This window comes from Anopheles ziemanni, chromosome X, assembly GCF_943734765.1.
Source record: "Anopheles ziemanni chromosome X, idAnoZiCoDA_A2_x.2, whole genome shotgun sequence".
Lineage (NCBI taxonomy): Eukaryota > Metazoa > Arthropoda > Insecta > Diptera > Culicidae > Anopheles > Anopheles ziemanni.
The window spans coordinates 14508833-14522174 of record NC_080707.1 but is presented as its reverse complement, the minus strand read 5'-3'; the positions used below and the strand labels follow the sequence as shown (position 1 = coordinate 14522174).

The window sequence follows — 13342 nt, the reverse complement described above, 5'->3', positions numbered from 1 at the left end:
GCTGACCATGTGGGAAAATGTGCCGAGCATGATTGCATTGACCTTTCTTCTTTTTATGGACAAAATATTATTCCTAATGCAGCTGCTAGTCGGGCCAATGAGTCAATGTAGCGGCTATAAAAGAGCAACAGAACGAACTATCCTAAAGCACATCGCATTATCAATGCCTTTGAGGTGCAATTATAAGTTCTTCCCTATTTTGGGCAACTCTTTCTTAACTTTTAACAAGTTGAACGAGGACAAGTAAGTTTCTATAGAAAAATAGGGACATAATGGTGCTAAATGTTTCGTTCTAACGGTTAGTTTAGTTGTAGCGCATAGCAAAGTGTATTGCCGATAAGCATCATTAATGCCACCAGAATTGAAGCAGAAGAATTGGAAACGAAAACAACCCCCCCGAAAACTGACTCAAATAAGCTCAACCACTCGCAACGCACCGTAGTTCCTTCGTCCATATCGCGTTTCGCATGAATGCATCGCTCAAGGCGAGCTTAGAATTTTACGGGGGGGAAAGAAAGTCTGCACTGCCGGGTCCAGCAAGAAAGCTGACCAATGGCTGAGAATAAGAAGAAAGCGAAAGGTAACCTGCCCTGCGCGCCTGTGCCTCGGCCTGTATGTTGTATCTATTTTCCGTCGAAAAGGCATCGATAGTTTTAACAACTCCTGCGTCCACCAGCCCTGGGCGCTCTTTTTTTTTTATTGTCCGTGGTTTTTTACCTCCATCGGCGCCCGAACGAACGGGGCTTTTCTGTTCTTTTTGGTTTTTGGGCAGCGCTACCTCGACCGGATGGATATGGCTCGTAATTTGAAGGCAATGAGCAAAAGGCGTTTTATTGCAATTCTAATAATTCCATTGCCCCTTCGGTGCCCACAGTGTGTGCGACCACATGGACCGTGGAATACTCTATTCGGCTCCCGGAATGGAAACTTCGGCGCAAATGGAAGGTTTTTCCTATTCTTCCCAGCCGAAAAGATGGTGTAGATTTGTTTCCGTAATGCTAGCCGATATGCTTCAAGCAAGTTGCTGAAAAAATAAATTCTAAATACATACCATCCTGCGTCCTTGAAGGCGTACAGTCCCGTAGATGCATTTGGGCAGAAACCAAATTTTTCTCCGTCAATCGATGCACTGGTTTTTGGCGGATGCATTCACCGGTGGCGAAAACGAAACCTCCATCCACATCCAGTTCGATGCATGATCAAAAAACGTTGGCCTCGCCGCGCTCGGCGCGATGCCCTAAATTGCCATCAATCGGACCCAGCCGTGACACATCGGGAGGGCCCAAAGGAGGAAGGAAAAAATGAAACAAGCGCACCGGTAGCACTCCAGCAACGTAAATTTATGCTCGAAGTCGCTCGGCGGTCGCCATGTTTGTCCAGCCATTCGATCCACGTCTGAAAACGTTACCCAACGACTAGGGGTCATACGTACACCAGCACGCGCCGTCGAGCGGACCGTTTGCACGCACACCGCAGCCTAGCGGCCGCCAAAGGGATGCGTGCCCTGCAGTGTAAGAACCAATGGCTCTGCGCCGGTATTGGTGTCCTCGCCCGCTGCTATGTATTCAACGGCCGGCTTCGTCAGCTTACCATTTGCAATTGTGCTTCCATCCGGACTAGTACGGCGAGCAGCAGCAGCAGCAGCAACAGCAGAAGAGCCAGCCAACATTCAACCGAAAACCTAGCTTTTCCACACCCGTTAGTGCATTTGTCTTCTCAACAAATCGTTAAGTGTTTTCCCCCGGTAGATAGAGCTTGCTTTCGAGTCAGTGTTCTCAGTCTCAGTTCAAATTAACCAGCCACATTCGATCAGTCTATTTTCCCTTTAGAAAGTGCATCTTTTTTTTTCTTGTCAATTATTCAATCCATTTTTTTAATCTACTCTGTGTTCCCCAGTGCAGTGAAGCATTTGTGATATAAACGTTAAAAGAACCCTTCATCAAGCGACGCATCCTTTTTTAGTTTCGCCAGCCCGGAACTCGAAGTTACCATGTAAGCAAATTATACTTTCTCAATTTTTATCATTTTCACTTGTATACCAGTACGTTGGATGGATTAGTATGTTTTTTATCTTTCTTTTGGATCTCCACTTGTTCACCGTTTGGAGACATCTTGCTTCGAGGGGGAAGCAAATAAGTACTCATTTAATTTCGCCGGTTTCTTTGGTGCTTCAGTTGAAGTTTCATGTGCATGGAACGATCCATTTTTGTAGCTTTGCTGTGTGGAGCTAAAGCAGTACTCTTTACTTGAACATCGCCCGCGGGCCAAGAAAAAGTCTGCCGGACACGCCAACGCAACCTGGAGTGTTCCATTGTTATTTTTTTTTACTATCTTCCTTTAGTTTCCGCTTTTTTCCAAACCGGCGAGCCGGCTTTTTTATTTGCGCGTGCAGATGTGCGAATTTGATCGGAGAGTTTGCGCATATGCCGGCAACACACAAAGGAAGGATAAATAACGCAATGGCGTGTTCTCCGGCAGAACGATGGAAAACCATCCTATTCCGGAATGGGGAAAGAAATGAGGGTGCAGGGGGGAGACCCTTGGTTTATTCCGGCAATGGCCGGCACCCACACGCCGTCCATGCATTCCGGGCGTAGCGGAGCGAAAACGATGTAAAATTTATGGAAAAAATCGTGAAAAGCATGAACGATGGCAAAAGAAGAACAAAATGTAACTACTCTCTTTTCTCTTTATTCTACTTTTTTATGTTCTACTTGCCCTCCGCCCCTTCGCCCATCACCGCGCGCCACATAAGTATGATTTTATGTTTGTGTGTGTCGGTGTCTTTTTTGCGAGGATCGTCTTTCTTCATTGCCTACTTTTCCACCCTAACTTTCCCCAGCACTGGGTGGGGTGTAATTTTGGTGCTGGAGTGCATATAGGGTGACTCATCAACTGGCCTCATTGTCCCTCCCGCCCCTTTCTTTCCGCCACATGTGTGTTTGTGTGCCCGTTTCTTGGTCGGGGCTGGAGTGAGTCATATTGGAAGAGGGGCCCTCTTTGTGCTTCATTTTGTGCTTTCTGACAATTAAACAAATAACAAGACGAACCAACCGTTTCGCTGCGAATGTTGTGCGCCACCCGATGAAAATCCATTCACATCAAATTCAAGCTAGTCTGCTTGCCAAAACCCCCCTCCCGCCCTGAAACGATCAATGGCGAGTGAAAGTGGATTGCGTTTATTGATTTTGAACCAGAGGACAATCGCATTGTGTCTCCCGGTCCTTCCGGCGAGTTGGTGGGCTTGCAACTGGTGCTTCCGTGCATCACATACACTCCCACACACACGCAAGCGCGCGCGCATTGCACTCCCTGCACTCCCTGCACTCCCTGCACTCCCTGCACTCCCTGCACTCCCTGCACTCTTCTTGGGCAAATGCGCTTTTCCCGAAGTCAAGCAACTCGACATTTTCATTTGCAACCACCACGGTCTCACCACTACGCAATAGCATACACAGTGCATACAGTTCGTGGAATGTCCAGATTTCCATTTCCACACTTGCACTGGCAAGTAGTGGTGGGTTTATGTTTCCTCTCTTTTTCCTTTTAACCTCCGCCAAAGGCATTGCCCGGAAACCGGGCATGTGTCTCGATGTCTCCTCCTGCATGCAGCTCGGGATGCATGTGTTTCAGTTTGCACGAACATACAACACACCAAGCCCTAGCCGCCCCCGGTTCTATAGGGTTTTCCACCGTTCGGGACGCGTTTGGCTACAAGTTGCATATATCGTTGCCACATCGAAAGAGGGAAAACCCTTTTGCCGGAGCCGCCCCATATGGTTCAGCAAAGCAAACAAAAATAATGGCGAACGGCCATGGAAACACAACATCCGTTTGCACACATGGTTCCATGTCCGATTGCGAAGAAAACAAGGAAAAATATCATCACCCCGTTCTTACTGGCATTTTGGGTTTCGTTCGTCCCACTGTCGTCGAAACACACTTCACTCCAGTGTCCAGTATGGTTGTGACTAATGTAGGTCCTTCTTATAACACATGTGTTTCCTTCAAGCCATTTTAGGGCGTTGGTCGCAAAGAGAGAAGGTAAGCGTGTGTGTGAGCGAGTGAGAATGAGAACGAGCTAAGATGAAAAGGAAAAGGCAAAGTACGATGCACGAACAAACCGCAGCAGAGATACATACTGCACCGAGCTTGTGGAACTCGAGACGGCAAAATCGACACCCCCATCTCCCATCTCCACCCCCCCGTGCCGAAAACACAAGACCATCTTGGAGTACAGGAAGGCGACACATACACACTCACGCAGCGAGCAATATCCCGTGTGTCTTCCTTGTCTCGGATGCACCTGTGCCCTCCGGCCGCTTCGGCGGAATCGGATTGCAAGAGGCAACCGCGAACGACGTGATCTTCCCGCACCGGAAACGGGCGAGACTATGTGATGTTGAAGGCCTTGCGCTCGGCGACAAAAAAAAAGAACAACATTACTTATTTAAAACACACTTTTCTCTGTTCTATTCCAGTGGTTGGGACACTTTGTTTTATTCCCCTTTCCACCACGAAGTAAAATGATGGAACACGATCATCAGCTGCATTTTCGAATCACTGCGCCCTATCATTGCACAGCGAAAAGGGAGGTTGTTATCAGGCTGAACTGCGAAACGGGGATGACGTGTTCTCGGGGTCGGTTAGCCAGTTGATTCCACCGCCATCCGCCAAACGGAACAAGCGAAATTATCGGAAGGTGTGTTTTTTTGAACCGCGCCCACGAGCCGACGAGGGTTTGGAAGTTCGTTTCGCGAGGGCATATATTTTGTCGATCGGCGAGGCAAGCCCCGCATACATCCGTCCCCATTTCAAGTCGGTTTCAGTTTGTTTTCCTTTCCGGATGATTGATTCACGGGCCGTGCATGTTTGGTCAATATAAGTTCCAGTCCAAATAGTCGGCCGAGTATTTTTTGTGTTTTTTTTTTTTCAAATGAAATATATGCTTTCAACATCCCCGCTTGGGTTATAAGAGAACGCCAAACGGGACGTTCTTTTCTTTTCCCTTATCTTGCAAATGAGAAAATGAAATTGGTTCTCGTTGGCAACACCCGCGAACCTTACGTTCACAACTCCCCCACCACCGGTGGCGGCACATAGTTAATTTTGTAAATTAAAATAACAATTAATAATATAAAAATTAAAAACATCATGTAACATAAAGGGACCGCTTCCAACGTTGCTTCGTTCGTTTGAACTATTTTGTGGCCATGCGAGGGAGGGAGCGGTGAATGGGGTGGTGTATGCGACGATAAGAAGCAAGGGTTCGGTCATGCGAACAGGCGAAGCATGTTTGTGTTCTTTTGCGGCCCAATGTTGTGCGTTTTTTTTCTTCCTCCCTTCTTATATGGTACAGTTCCCCGTCAGCATATTTTTTTATCCACTGTGTTTTCTTGTCCGCTTTACGATTTTCTTTTTCCAAGCTGCGTGTGTTGATTACTCGGGCCTATACGGTTGCGCCACATGTAACGGGGGTCTTTTTTTTACGTTTGCTGCCCTTTCTTGCTTGCTTTCTTTCCCGGTGGAGGCAGCAGCAAGGCACACAAATCACGTTTTCGAGCCCTAGGATTGTTATTCAATGCGTCGATGCCCTTTTCCTGCTGATGAGTCACGCGGGCCGCCGTTTTTCGGATGTGACTTCTCCAGCAGTGGGAGGGGGGGGGGGGGTGGAACGCATTGGGCGCCCACGAATATGGGAGAGAAGAAAGTAAGGAACCACACGTTGACCGGACGCGCGGCTGTTGTTGGAATCCCGCAACATCCCAGGGTTCGCAAAAGGGGTTTTAATGGATGCAGCAAGGGAGGGAGGGAGGGTGGACACTCGGCTAGCAGCAACTCGTCCCTGCCCCCCCGGCGTGTCCATCTCGTCCAAAAAGCCTTTCGCTGTTGGTTCGCGCTGTTCTGGTCCGTTTCGCATCACGATTCGCCCGACGCGAAAGGGGAAGCTGAGAGATAGACGTAGGCAATAAAAACCTAGAGGAAAAGATGGAAAACGGTTGCTTGTGGCGGCAAAGGGTGGGGGTAGGGAAAGAGTGCAGCAAAAAGGAACACGATCGATGTGTAAAGGTGTATATATATATTTATTTTTATATATTTTTATATGTACAGTGATAGTTGGGCCTCTCTCCCTCTCTCTCTCTCTCTTCTCAGCTCTTTCAAGCGTGCTTACCGATTATTATTCGGATTAATTTTCCGTTTTTCGCCATTCCCACCCTCTCCCGGGCAACACCCCCTGGTTCTTCTTCCCATTTTTTTTTCGGATGCTCCGATGATGATGATGATGATGGACATTCTCTGCCCGCTGGACTCGCCTGGTGTACAGTGTTGCATTAATTTTTCAGCTATACACCGGTCGGTTCTCTTCGTGTGCGCACCGCGATCAAGATTCGGGCTTCATTAGCAATGCCCATTTTTAACGGCTACTTGTACTCGCTGTACCGAGGTTCCAGTTGCTTCTTGTGCTTCGGTTGTTCGTTCCCTGTTGCGTGGCGACGTGAAGAAGGGAAACAGAATAAGGCAAAACTTCTTCAAAGCGAACCGGGCCAATCACAATCTCGAGAGATCATCAAATCGATCATACGCCATCGAGTACGAAGTAGTGCCGTTTGGTGGAGCGGGTAAAGGCATATGCATATTTCACAGGACATTCTGTGTCACCGCGTCAGCACCGGTTTGAATCCAGATTCGATATCTCCCCTATCGCCGTAGTGAGTCGTATAACGCTAAAAAGAATCAATTGAAAGCGATGGGTTTAGAAAATGTGAGAAGAATCCATTGTAAAAGGGACACAAGCACACACAAAATCAGTTAACAATGAAGCATCCACAGCGCCACAGTCAATCGCCATGCCTAATTACCAACGTTTTTTAAAAAAGGCAGCGAAAATGCAATCGATCGGAAGGAAGAAGGCGAAGGTCCCGGTAATTGGTCATAAATTAGAACCCGCGATTGGGGTGCTGAGGGCTCCGCTTTCTTTCTTTCGTTTCTCTTCCGCACTGGTTTGTGGACGCGCGCGGGGGAGAGATATGCTTGCAGACGGGAAGGGCGCGGGCGGAGCCCACAAAAATAACCGGTATTCTCCGGGTTGCACTGCACCTGCCCTGTCCCCCCTCTCTCACCCGTGGTGATGATAAAAGGTGGTGCCTCCTGGCGCCTTCGGTCGACCAAACACACAGGCAGAAAAAAATGGGGTCATCGTCGTCGTCGTCGTCGGTTTTGTGCAATAAAATTGGCTGCCTTTTCTCCGACATATAGAGCCGAAGCGTTCTTCATGGATCGCCGCTTTGGCGAACGGCTTAACGCATCCAATGTGCGTGTTGTTGATCCAACGCGGCCCGTTAGCTCCATCTCCCGGGGTCTGTGACTTGTACACCGGTTGTCCGTGAACGACACCATGTTGACTGCCCAGCCTTAGATGGGTCCGGTCGGCATGTGGTACTCGAATGGAAATCTGGTAAAATACCGTCGCCTTAAACGTTGCGCCAGGTCTTAGAGCGAGACTAACAACCACCCGGTCGTTTTAGGGTCACTACTGTTTAGGATACCTTGGGGATGCTGCTCTGATGTAACTGATTGGGCAAACGTCGGGTTTTTATCTCGTGTAATGTGTGTCATCGTTTGATCGCATCCCAATGACACGTTCAGATCTCTTTCTCGAAGCTCGCTTCACGCATCGAGCGAGAAAACCATCGCCAAGAGTCCTCTTCCGTCCATTATGGTAAGGTATTTTGATAGCCCGTTCTCTTTTCGTTGTGTGTGTGTGTGATGTACCCGACCATTTCGGTGTGAGGTCGATCTTCTTGTGTGTCTCTAGCGAAAGTTCACGGTTTTGGGAATTGAAAGGCTAAAGGTCTCCCGCGCTTGCTGCTGTTGGGACTCTCTCCCGTGTGCCCAAACTTCGCCTTCCAAAAAGGACACCCCATTCACACAGTCTGTCGTTCTCGTCCCCGTCGCTTGTCCCCTCCCCGTGGGGTCACACAATCCCCGTGTGGGAGTGTACAAAACGAAACGGCCACACCGTCGTGCACACACGCGAGCAAAACCCTCCGGTCTTTTCGACCCGTTTCTCGCGGATACACCTTTTGCCGAATCGAGCCGCCGCCGAGCCGCGGACAAGCGCCGCAGAGATCGGTGTCGGTGCGGCGGGCAGGACTGTGAAGGCCCCAGTTTCCCGGAATGGGCAAACGAGCGCGACGACGAGTGGCGTCCCTCGAAAACGCGACGCAAGGCCTCGCGGAGGGGACAAGCCTCAATTTCACGTACATATGTGCGTGCGCCGCAAAAGGCAAGACCACCTGGAGGAGGACGAGGATCGAGAGAGAGAATGATCGAGTGAGAGGAGACGGGGGCAGGAGGGGGGGTTTGGGGAGACGGTTCGAAAACAACCTAGAGGTTGGAGATGTCCATAAATGGCATAAATCAGTGAAAAGCAGCGGTGTGTTGCCAGCATGTCCATCGGACAACGACGACGACCACGGTGGAACGGAGGACAAGGGCTGGGTGAATCACCTAACCACATTCTCCACCATGTCCCAGACGAATCCGAATACACACACACACGCTGTTCGTCACCAGATTGCAATTAAATGCGACACTGCTGCGGCGCACCGATGGCGATGTTTGGGCGCAACGAATACGACTGTGCTATGGACTAGTGATGAGAATAACAACTCTTTTTCGAGATTTGAATCACACTGAACAGTCATCGCGATGATTCCAACCTTTCAGTTACACGTAACAGGGGCACGAATTTTTAGCAGGGATTCACATCCCAAACGAATGAATCGGTGTGTAAAACAATTGCAAGTCGCCATCGCGATTCGAATTTCAAGAGTGAGTACAAGAGGTACTAGTCGCCATAGAGATCTGAATCCGTAATAAAAAATCGAAACCCCAAACAGGGATTGGAATCCCTATCAGGAATTCGAATCCTAACCAGGTGTACTAAAACAATGTATATCAACGGAAAATGCGTGATGAATGAGTACAAATACATTTTGATACTTTTTTTTTTTGCCAAAGACATCATGAACATACTTTCTTACTAGGCTAGGTAGTTTTTACTCTTTAAATTACTCTTATGGGTCCAAGACTCTGGTTGAAATTCAAACCGCAGTTTGGGATTTTTGAAGCCTTGATTGGGATTCGATCCTGTGCCGATTTAAACTCTTTAACCACTCTTAAGTTTGAATTAGAATCGCTGTGGCAACTATTAACTTTTTTACTTAACTTATTCACTACTTTGTGATTTCGATATAAAAACCGTCCGTTGGGAATTAAATCTATAGATTCAATAATAAGAGTTCTGCTCACTCCCTCATTCTTACTCAGTACGCACATCACTATTATGGACCCCACTACAAAAGCTTGACGTCGTTTGTCCGTCCGTCCGGTCCATCGGACACAACAGTGGTCCCGCCACTTGCCATATATGTGCGTTGCTTCAGCAGTTGGTGCTGATCGCGCTGATACTTAACGTTTTATTTCTTCCCTCAATTGGCGCGCACTGCACGACGGTAACGTCCACGACGCCACTGTGCAATGACGACGGTGGAGAGGACGCGTGATGGGAGGAGAAAGCGATGGTCGGATGGACCTTGACCAACATCGTCGAGGGAACTGCTAGGGGTCCTGGGCAGCGTTTTTGAAGTATGGTACCCTCTAACAGCAGCACCGAGAGCCCTCGGAGTGGCAGTTTTGGAGAAAACCGGTCTTGGGGAATGTAAAATGTGATGGCTTTGCCTTTTTGGAGACCGATTGCCTAGTATTAGAGCATTGTGCGCACTTTGCCATTGCTGCGCGCGTTCGTTAGGGCTGTCAAGTTGTTCGCCTTGCCTCTTTGCTGCCTTTTTTGTGTCCGCGTCCCTTTCGAGGTTACGAAAGGAAGCAAACATCCAAACATGTATATCGCACCGTCAGCCAGCCACAAAGATCTCTAATAACAGTTTTGTTTCCTTTTTTCCCCTTCTTTCGCTTTATTCCCCTAAAATCCAACAGAGACACCAAATAGCGTCGTGGGGTTATCCAGCGAACGAGAGACGAAAGACCTGTAGCCAAACCGAGCTCTTCCACGCGTGTTTCGCAAAAAAAAAACGCATATACCACCAACCTCTCGTACCCAGCCAACCAAGCAAAACACGATGGAATCCGCCGGACAGGAAGCCGCACCCGCCTCGTACCCGCGCGTCGGAGCCGACTTCAAGAGCGAGCTCGAGTCGTTCCGCCCGGAAACGCTGGCGAAGGCGGACACACAGGAGAAGAACGTGCTGCCGACCGCCGCCGACGTCAAGTGCGAGAAGGCGCAGCGCAGCGTCATCGAGGGCATCGAGGGATTCGACGCGTCCCGCCTGAAGCACGCCGAGACCAAGGAGAAGAACCCGCTACCGGACCAGGAAGGTAATGAGGGGGAAGCTCGCAACCTAAAGGGTTGGAGAGGGGAGGGCGTGCAAGGCACGTCACGATGTGACACTGGGAAAAAAAGCGGGGAGAGGGAGGCTATATTTCAGGCGCAAAGCGTCACCGGAATGGAATGCTGCTGCTGCGCTGCTGCGACAACACACAGTGTTGCTTCTTCGTTCTGCTTCGAACTAACGTTGCTCATCTCGTTCGCGACGCAGACGTGCTCCAATGCCAATGAGTTGTTGCAGAGCGCGCTGATTAAGACCCATCATCATGGGACGTGTTGCTATTGAAGATCCCGCAGTGCTGCGGCACGGAATGCACACTACTCGATGGTCGACATGAACTCTTGCTGTATGCTGATAGTAAGAGCAATATGCACGATCCCTCACCTTCGGGTATGCGAACGTTTCTTATCTACATCTGCTTAGCTGCCGATCCACGTGCACCAGCAGAATGTATCTTCGTTGTTCGCCGAGTCGTTGATTGATCCACCCGGGGCAGATGTTTGACGAGTTAGGAAAAATATGCCGGACAACCCCGTCCCGGGTCTTTGGACCTTGAACTATGTCAACAAAGAGAGCTGGCTCGTCTATGGATCTTACCTCTATTAACACCTCGTGCGATATTAAAGCAGCATCGAAACACGCTTCAACCTTGTAAAACAAACAATTTTATCGAAAGTCAAATAATTAAGCTTGCAGATGATTCTAGCAAAAAACACATTTGCCTATAAGGAATAAAATTTCTTGTTTACAGTATGCTGTACTAACTCCAAGCATATACTTATCTTGCTTTCCGTGCTATTTCAAAACAAGACTGACTGGGCATTAAAAATTATAATGTCATAAAAACATAGTTTTGTTTGATGGTCGGATGAGGTACGTTTTAAAATTTAAGAGAGCGTGCAAATTGGATGACTAAATTGGAACCTTCATATGTTTCAATTCTTTATTGGAAGCTGCATGGAATGAATATTGTGCCCTCCAGGACCGGGTTGTAAAAGTTATAGCACATGCTCTACCGCTTCCTGTAATGTTTGATACAGTCAAAAAATAGTTAGTATTGAGGAAACACGTGGCGCGTTTTAGAAGTAGATGAATATTTTATTTTGGTTACGTTCCCTCCTGCTCACTGCGAACTAATTCTCGCATTGGTTTCACTTCGCTGACGCTCGCTAAGATGTTGAAATTTGATGAAGCTAGACAACCGGTGCGGTCATTGCCACCGTGCAGTGCAAGCTTCGATTGGTGTTTGTCTTCTTCGCATTTTTCGCAAACCGATCGCAAACCTCACCGGCACCTGTTCCTGTACGCTTCTCGGCCGTTTTTCCTTCTTTCTTTCTTTCTTTCTTTTTTTCTTTGAGTTATGAACACGCACACTACTCCTTCTCGTATCTTCCGGTATGGTTCCCCTCGGGACGTTCGTTAGGGGATGGGGGGAGAGGGAAAATTCGGTTGCGAATTTCAGCTCGCGCTAACCGCTTCTTTTTCCATACACGTTCTTGTAGCACCGACGTTTCGTACCGGTTCGTTTGCTTACGATACCGATAGATTTTCACCTTTCCCGCGTGTTGTTTTCATGCTCGCTCTTCGTTTTCTTCCAGCGATCCAAGCGGAAAAGGGTGTGCAGCGCTTCATTGAGGGCATCGAGTCGTTCGACACGTCGCGCCTGAAGCACGCCGAGACGCTCGAGAAGAATCCGCTCCCGACGGCCGAAATCATCGCGGAGGAGAAGCGCGCCTAAAGTTTTCCCGCACGCCAAAAAAACCCCTCCACACAGCAGCACGCCCCACCAGGCCCGCGTCTCGTTCCGGAGCTTTGCCAACGCTTGGCCGAAGCTCCAACCGTGTAAGGCGGCCACAACAACACACCAGTGGTGGCGGTAGGAAGAGGAACGGGGGCTGGGCAGCGCCACAGCCAAAGCACCAGCAGCAAAACAGGAAAATAAAATTATAACCAGCAGCAGAAGCAGCAGCAGCAGCAGTAGCGAAAGATGATGGCCGAGAAGCAGAAGTCAATCCCGAAATCGCGGTTCCTTGGTTGCCGAACAACAACCGATACAAAGAAAAAAACGAGAGTAATCAAACACTTGCGGTGTGTAACATTGAAAACCAATCTTTACCAATTTTTTTATCGAATCGAAAAAGACTAAAACGTATGTGTTGAATGAAAAGGTTGTGGACGGTCGCAAAAGCACAAGCGCGACCGGTACTGAAGGTAGCAGAATAGAAGAAGGAGGGTCCATCACTACTTCAAACCGAACATCACTTCAAAAAAGCTCATTCAACGGTGTTATGCTAGCCGTAATCGAATAACCAGTTGTGAAACACACGTGCAGGAAGAAGCAACGTATATAGACTTATCCTATCGGTACGGATTGTAAGAAATCAAAACTCAACTTCCATTTTCTTTCCTCATCTAGCGAAAACCTGCCAAGACCATGTACCGCGAAGACCTCAAAGGTTGAACGCCTTGCAAACACTGTTTTTTTTTATCTTAAACTTTACCTAAAATATATCGCGGCGAAAGTTCGGCGATGTACGATATAATGTTGTGGCTTACCCGGTGAAATCGGTGGCATAAACTTATAAAGGGCCAAAAATTCCTAAATTTCACTTCCACTCGAGAAAGGGAGGAGGGAGCCATGGCGCGTTCGGGAGGCGATTTCGAGCCGACGAGTTATTATTGAGCACGTTTACACGAATTAAAATGAAGAAAAAAAGACTGTTTTGATTGCTTTGTAGAGCAAGCAGAGGTAATGCGAAACAAAGGAGCACACATTACGAAACGAACCATGGCAACAAGAAAAGAAGTAGTGAACTAAGGAACAACCAGCATATATTTTCTACCGCATAACATAATAAGAAAGCGAATGAGCAAAACCGAATGGGCCGGAGGAGGAAGGCGGGCGAGCAACTGGGAAGGTAGAGTGAGAGGGC

General features: G+C 48.4%; 1 protein-coding gene across 1 annotated transcript; it reads left to right on the top strand.

Annotated features, from left to right (window-relative positions):
• Positions 1 to 1896: 1896 nt before the first annotated feature.
• LOC131291407 (thymosin beta) lies at positions 1897 to 13033 on the top strand. The gene is made up of 3 exons (XM_058320615.1): positions 1897 to 1992; positions 10000 to 10398; positions 12008 to 13033. The coding sequence occupies exons 2-3, from the start codon at positions 10143 to 10145 to the stop codon at positions 12145 to 12147; spliced, it is 396 nt and encodes a 131-aa protein (XP_058176598.1). The 5' UTR covers positions 1897 to 1992; positions 10000 to 10142; the 3' UTR covers positions 12148 to 13033.
• Positions 13034 to 13342: the final 309 nt, after the last annotated feature.